Source organism: Microcaecilia unicolor, chromosome 5, assembly GCF_901765095.1.
Source record: "Microcaecilia unicolor chromosome 5, aMicUni1.1, whole genome shotgun sequence".
Classification (NCBI taxonomy): Eukaryota; Metazoa; Chordata; class Amphibia; order Gymnophiona; family Siphonopidae; genus Microcaecilia; species Microcaecilia unicolor.
This window is the reverse complement of record NC_044035.1, coordinates 321,465,056-321,473,057: the sequence shown is the minus strand read 5'-3', so window position 1 is coordinate 321,473,057 and position 8,002 is coordinate 321,465,056. Positions and strand designations below refer to the sequence as shown.

The 8,002-nt window shown below is 48.0% G+C and overlaps 1 protein-coding gene across 1 annotated transcript in view; it reads right to left on the bottom strand.

The window, feature by feature from the left end:
• Positions 1-597: 597 nt before the first annotated feature.
• The window catches only part of LRP3 (LDL receptor related protein 3), a 59,125-nt gene continuing 51,720 nt past the window's right edge, over positions 598-8,002 (bottom strand). Inside the window, 3 exon segments of the mRNA XM_030205056.1 lie at positions 598-1,226; positions 1,229-1,376; positions 7,791-7,923. Of these exon segments, the coding sequence (XP_030060916.1) occupies positions 598-1,226; positions 1,229-1,376; positions 7,791-7,923 (910 nt within the window).

Genomic DNA, 8,002 nt, shown 5'->3' with positions numbered 1-8,002 from the left:
ATGGACTTGGGGAAAATCCACTATTTCTGGGATAAGCAGTATAAAATATTTTGTACTTTTTGGGAGGGATCTTGCCAGGTATTTGTGACCTGGATTGGCCACTGTTGGAAACAGGATGCTGGGCTTGATGCACCTTTGGTCTGTCCGAGTATGGCAAGTGTTGCCATACTGGGACAGACTTATGACCCCTATGTGATTTCTATCACCAGAATTTACAGTGGAGTAACTTTCTGGAGTGCTTAACTATGTTAGTGCAATTTCTAAGTATTCCATGCAAAGGACAGATGCAGGTATTTCTTCCCATGTTTTTATTGAGAGTTTAGAGCAGAAAACATAGTCTGGAAAGTTACAGTTCTGAATTGTGATTCATAATGAATTTCAGCACACAGCTCTTATATCCGTTCAGATGTATTTATCTCTCTCCCTTCCATAGCCATGTGAATTCCTGGCCGGCTCCTTCATGGCTTAAACTATAAGGCAAACAGTTATGAATGAAATGCAGTACCGTATAAAAATATATGCTGCAAATGAAGACTATATTGTAAAATTTCAAAAATACAAAAATCTAGAGACCCAGTAAATGAACAGAGCGTCCTGTTAGCAAACAAGTAAGGATTCGTCATCACTGGTGTTGATTTCAGAGAGGGGTAGAGGACTGGGCACTGGCACTTGAACAGAACAGTGACAAACGGAGTGGACTCCCAAAGGCTCTTCCGGACAGGAAGGGGCACAGCATGAATGACATTCAGGCACACGAGCCTGGGCGTTCATTAGGCTGTCGGAGAAGGCAGACCCCGGTTTTTTCAAAGGCAGTCTTGGAGGTTCTTTGATCCTTTGACAGCCGCCGTTTAAATGGCTGCTCTCCAAAGCAGTCCTCCTTGAGACCGGCTCCTCCCGAACAGCTTCTGTGGCACTTTCAGTTTTCCCTGATTCTGTGTTACATTTACTGCTGGGGGCCTCTTCGGAACCTGAAGACGTGTTACACCATCCTGTGTCAGGCTCTGTGTAAGCGTCTGTGCAAGGGACAGAGGAGTCACTGGAGGAAGGCAATGGCTCTGCGACACAGCAGTCCACGTGCAGAATGCTACCGGCAACGTCCTGCAGCATCCCAACATGACTGCTAGCATCCACCTCGAGTCCTTCAGGAGTGGCCAGAGGACTCGGGGCGTTCCCTTCAGTCCGACTGAAAACGCCCTCGCTCAGCGCTGTGTGGGACGTGTGCGACGGGTTAAGAGTGGGATCTGCCCTCTTACTCGGGGCCGGTGGAATAGTCTGTTCCACAGCCTACCCAAACGCCTCCTGGACGAACTTCTCCTTGAAGTGTGGAGTCTCATTTGTCTTCTCATAACTGTACGGATATTCTGCAGGACAGATGCCTGACAAAAAAAAAAAAAATAGAAAAAAGGATTAGTTGCTCACACTCACAGTGATTCCTCTGGAGCTGCTCATTGAAAACATTTCCTGCTTTTGAAAAAGACCTAAAATAGTCGTACCCAATAAATCAACTTATAGATATCCAAAATTTGTAATCACAAGTGCTACAGATCCATTTAGATATCACTATGAAATTCTTTGGTGACCTCAGTGGTGCTCACTTGCTAATACATAGATATAAATTTAAACAACAACTGGTACTTGCTGCCGAAATAATTCTACTCATACAAATAGCAAGTAAAACTCTCTCAAATTACAATTATTATTTGAAGGAGGAAAAGACTTCAGATGCTCCACATTCACTTATGAGAATGATGTATTCAGTGTGAATGCTTAGCTGCCTGCTATCCACAATTGAAGAAATATGTCTTTGTGTGAATATCCTACAAGCTTCCTCATGAGCCAAAAACCTCCGTGTACTTCCACCCTTATCTGTATTAAGGGTCTACTATAACATTTACTCCTGTTGGTTGTTAGGGATTTTCAGTAACATACTTTTAAGGTTACAACAGGTATCTCATCTTCACTATGGCTTTATCTGGTGGGAACACTCTACAGAAAACCCCTGTTTCGCTACAGTGCTTCGTAAGGAGCTGGACCCTCGCTTCCCAAGGTACTTTCAGTGGCCGAGGGTCCAGCTCCTTATGAAGCACTGTAGCGAAACAGGGGCTCTCTGTAGAGTGTTCCCACCTGTTGTAACCTTAAAAGTATGTTACTGAAAATCCCTAAAACCAACAGGAGTAAGTGTTATAGTAGACCCTTAATACAGATAAGGGTGGAAGTACACAGAGGTTTTTGGCTCATGAGGAAGCTTGCAGGATATTCACACAAAGACATATTAATCTTCAGTTGTGGATACCAGACAGCTAAGCATTCACACTGAATACATCATTCACAAGTGAATGTGGAGCATCTGAAGTCTTTTCCTCCTTTAAAATAATAATCGTACTTTGAGAGAGTTTTACTTGCTTTATGTATGAGTAATACATAGAGATAGCAATGTAGCTAGCACCCACCTCTTCATCGGCTCACCCGATTAACATATGTTTATGCTTTTCACTAATTTTTATTCTTATACGAGAATCAATAATAAGTACTCATCTCTTTGTATGTCAGACCAAGGGGTTTTAATCTCCAACACGCATGTTTCGGCCAGATATGAGCTGTCTTAAGGACAATCCCGTACAGAGAAAGAAAGAAATCTCATATATCTAGGGCTCACTACGTAAGAGTCATATCTTTTTATTCTCATGCAGTGACCCATTGAATTTTAAACATTTTCTCTTACCCTAAGTCGTCATTAGTGCCAGCTCAACCACTGGGAAAACCCCCTGCAAAGATGGTGGCCGCATTTCCTCAATCTGCTTTTATCCACTTACTTAATCATGACATCATGATCCCTCCCCCTGGCTCCCACAGGGTAACTGATATTATGTCACAGCTAGCTCATTTAAATCAGCGACGCCCACTCCAGCCCTGCGTTTAAGCCAGCTGGTGTCACCGTTTGCAACGTGTATATATATATATATATATATATATTATATATATATACACACACCAATGTTCTCTGTTATTCATAATCTACCTACTGAACCTCCTTTCTTACCCATCAAACCTATAAATGGCAAGTGACCGACTCACCTGCAAATGCGCAGTAGAGACTTCCCTCTCTGTCCCGCCCCCACGTCAAGACGTGATGACGGAACAGAGAGGGAAACTCTGCGCTGAGGAGGAGTGCAGTCACTGCCACACGGACCGTCGACGCTGCCGCTAATGGTACCGCTACCCCCCCCCCCGGAGGTCGCCGCTGCCGCTCCCCCCCTGCAGGTCGCCGCTGCCGTCCCCCCCCCCAAGGTCGCAGCCAACCCCCTCCACCAGGCCAGGCCCTCTCTTCTACATTTAACTTACAGCGCCGAAACCGCAGGCAGATCAGCTCCCGTCGGCCTTCCTTCCCAGCCTGTGTGCCCCGCCCTCGCTGACGTTACGTCACACGAGGGCGGGACACAGGCAGAGAAGGAAGGCCGACGGAGCTGATCTGCCTGCGGTTTCGGCGCTGTAAGTTAAATGTAGAACAGAGGGCCCGGGTGGAGGGGGCCGGTGGCGATCTCGGGGGGGGGGGGGGAACGGTAGCGGCGACCTCGGGGGGGGGAGGGGCGATAGCAGCGACCTCGGGGGGGAGGGGAAGGCAGGAGAAATGCTCAGAAGGAGGAGGGGGGGCCTTGCAGCTGGCTGGGAGGGATGGAGGGGGGTGCCCTTGGAGCTGGGAGGGAATCGGGCCTTGGAGCTGGGAGGGAGGGGCCAGTGGCGACCTCGGGGGGGGGGGGAGCGGTAGCGGCGACAACAGCGACCTCGGGGGGGGGGGAGGGGAAGGCAGGAGAAATGCTCAGAAGGAGGAGGGGGGCCTTGGAGCTGCGAGGGAGGGGAAGGGAGGGACGGAGGGGGCCTTGGAGCTGGCTTGGACGGGGGGGCCTTGGAGCTGGGAGGGGAGGGAATGGGGCCTTGGAGCTAGGAGGGAGGGAGAGACTGGGGGCCTTGAAGCTGGCAGAGAAGGAGGGAGGATGCTGGACATGGGAGGTCAGAAGTAGGGGGGCCTTGGAGCTGGGAGGGATGTACAGAGGGGGGCCTTGCAGCTGGCTGGGAGGGATGGAGGGGGGGCCCTTGGAGCTGGGAGGGAATCGGGCCTTGGAGCTGGGAGGGAGGGGCCGGTGGCAACCTCGGGGGGGGGAGCGGTAGCGGCGACAACAGCGACCTCGGGGGGGGGAGGGGAAGGCAGGAGAAATGCTCAGAAGGAGGAGGGGGGCCTTGGAGCTGCGAGGGAGGGGAGGGACGGAGGGGGGCCTTGGAGCTGGCTCGGACGGGGGGCCTTGGAGCTGGGAGGGGAGGGAATGGGGCCTTGGAGCTAGGAGGGAGGGAGAGACTGGGGGCCTTGAAGCTGGCAGGGAAGGAGGGAGGATGCTGGACATGGGAGGTCAGAAGTAGGGGGGCCTTGGAGCTGGGAGGGATGTACAGAGGGGGGCCTTGCAGCTGGCTGGGAGGGATGGAGGGGGGCCCTTGGAGCTGGGAGGGAATCGGGCCTTGGAGCTGGGAGGGAGGGGCCGGTGGCGCCTCGGGGGGGGGAGCGGTAGCGGCGACAACAGCGACCTCGGGGGGGGAGGGGAAGGCAGGATAAATGCTCAGAAGGAGGAGGGGGCCTTGGAGCGGCGAGGGAGGGGAGGGACGGAGGGCCTTGGAGCTGGGAGGGGAGGGAATGGGGCCTTGGAGCTAGGGAGGGAGGGAAAGACTGGGGGCCTTGAAGCTGGCAGGGAAGGAGGGAGGATGCTGGACATAGGAGGTCAGAAGTAGGGGGGCCTTGGAGCTGGGAGGGATGTACAGAGGGGGGCCTTGCAGCTGGCTGGGAGGGACGGGGGGGGGGCCCATGGAGCTGGGAGGGAATCGGGCCTTGGAGCTGGGAGGGAGGGAAGGAGGAAGGGCGGGGAGCCGGGGAGGGAGGGAGGGAGTTATACATCAAAATAGAGCATACCAATACTTGCCCGTTTTAACGGGCTTAACGGCTAGTCTATACATATTCCACTATTCTCCATCTAATATCTTCTACAGTATGTTGATGTTGCAACCAGTGATCCACTAGAGGTGCCTGAGTGTTATGGGTTTACGAGATTTATGTTCAGGGTAAGAGAAAATGTTGAAAAGTCAATGGGTAACTGCATGAGAATAAAAAGATATGACTCTTACGTAGTGGCCCTAGATATATGATATTTCTTTCTTTCTTTCTCTGTAGGGCAGTGGCGCAGGAAGAGGGGGGCGGTGGGGCGGATGCACACCGCTGGGGGTGGGTGTCATCTCCGTTGGGTCCTTGCTCCCTCTGCCCCGGAACAGGTTACTTCCTGTTCCGGGGCAGAGAGAGCAAGGAACCAATGGAGCCGACGCAGCTCCCAGCGACGTAGGCTCGGGGGCGGATCGGCCCTCCTGCCCGCCCCTCGCTGCCAAAGTAAGCTACAATGCGTTCTGGCGGGGGGGGGAGGGTGCGCGCTGGAGGGGGGGCGTGCGGCGGCGACCCACCCCGGGTGCCAGCCGCCCTCGCTACGGCACTGCTGTAGGGGATTGTCCTTAAGACAGCTCATCTCTGGCCGAAACATGCGTGTCGAAGATTAAAACCCCTTGGTCTGACGTACAAAAAGATGAGTACTTATTATTGATTCTCGTACAAGAATAAAAATTAGTGAAAAGCATAAACATATGTTAATCGGGTGAGCCGATGAAGAGGTGGGTGCTAGCTACGTTGCTATCTCTGTGTATTAGCAATGAGCACCGCTGAGGTCACCAAAGATTTTCATAATGATATCTAATTTTAACTGCATATTCGCTAAATTAGCCATTTGACCTGTATTATATTTGAAAAAGGCCTTGCATAATTCTGCTGCTTTTCAAACAAGCAACTGCAAAATTCTTTTATTCGTGTTATTTCTGTTGTAAAACAGATGCATTTTGTGACACAACAGCACTGTCTTTTACGTCATAAATCTGTCTCCATATTCTCTACCTCTTCTAGAAGATATATTTCACAGCAATGGCATTTTTTTTCAGTTCTCATAGCAGTAACAAAAGAAAAAAAAACAACAATGTTGTATTTTTTTATGTAGTAACTTTCTGGAGGGAAGTCTAGTAAGCCATCAGACTATACACACCTGAACTGAAAACAGTTACACTGAAACAGAACTTTATGTCTGAAATCTGTGTTTCAATGGGAGAAAAAGACCTTTGATATGTTCATATTGTAAAGCGCTACGTACGACTGGTAGCACTATAAGTGATTTATAGTAGTAGATACCACGGCCATAGGCGGTTGGTGGCCCAACTGTTTGGGGAGGCTAAAGGGGGCGGGGTTAGGGGTGGAGCCAGGGATGGAGCTTATATCCATAATTGTCTGATAACACACAGAAAAAAAATAAATAAAAATAAATTAATCACAATACCTTTTATTAAATTTAGATATTAGATATGTATCATATGTCAAAGAATAAAGTGGTTGCTCAAAGCATATTCTAAGCACAATTGCTCAACTGCAAAACACACTCAGAACCTTACTGTACCATAAATATTACACTGGGCAGAACCTAATACACCAATATACCACCCATACGGAAAATGCAGACCGTCAACAATATGAAACAAGGGATAATATCATGATACGTGTAGAGCCACAAAAACCCTAATTCATGTTTAATGTGGGATAATATGCCATAAATAAGTAAATAAGTATAAACTTTTAATGTTGAGCACCTGATTCTCAAAGTGGACATATTCCAAACACTATAATGAAAATAAAATGATCTTTTCTACCTTTGTTGTCTGGTTGTCCGATTCTGCTGCTATCTGTTCTCAGTGCAGGTCAGGAAGTCATCCTCCTTAAATATCTCCCTGGCAACCCAGCCAACCCCCCCTCCCCCTGCTCTCCCAGCAGTAAGGTAAACAAACCATTAGATAAAAACAACAAAGCAGTGGAATCAAATGCATTTATTGGAACAATACCCGACGTGGCCACGTTTCGCCCTCAGGCTGCGTCAGGGGTATAAACTAAAAAACAAAACACAAGTATAAAAACATGTATAACCATACATATTAACAATGTCATAAGCATGATTCAACTAATAAAAGGCAATTATTTAAAAAAAGAGATTCAACATATATAAAACAATCCTTTAAGAGTTCTAAAAAAATATATGTATAGACATACATGATATCATCTGTAAAACAAATATTTATAATTAAAATCATACATCACATAAAATTTTTTATCAGAACATCTTAAAGGATTGTTTTATATATGTTGAATCTCTTTTTTTAAATAATTGCCTTTTTGTTTTTATAGTTTATACCCCTGACGCAGCCTGAGGGCGAAACGTGGCCACGTCGGGTATTGTTCCAATAAATGCATTTGATTCCACTGCTTTGTTGTTTTTTATCTACTGTTTTGTAAGCAGTTGTGTGCCTTTTTGTGTAGGTAAACAAACCATAAACCAATTTCTACAATTGGTTACACAAGGCTAGAGGGCTTTCACTGCAGCTCCTGCTATGAGGATGGAAGTAAATCAACAATTTAAACCCCTCAGAGCACAGCAGGGGAGGCTTAGCCTGTCCAAGCCTCTTATACCGGGCGCCTATGACCACGGCAGAGGCCAATTTTCAGTCTCAGCAAATTTTCCGTTCAGATCATCTTTCCTAGGTCATACATATAGTTCTACCTCAGTGCAACTGTTTTCTGTTCAGATGTGTAATTTGATGATTTTGACACATCTTATTACATTTGGGTGGCAGTCTAATATACCCCACATTTAAAAGGTATCAATTTCATTTACCTGTGATGCATTGTAAACTGGAAAGTCTTCCACTGGCGGTATCAGACCCTGTGCAATCAGCTGTCCATACGATGGGGGTGCTTCACGACGCACAAAGTCAGCCTCAAGCCGCGTCATCTGGGTCTCGAACGCTCTGCAGTAAAGTGTTCAGAGACATAAAGAAAGAACAGATACATCACAGAGGAAGAGCATAACTACATAAGTATTGCCAC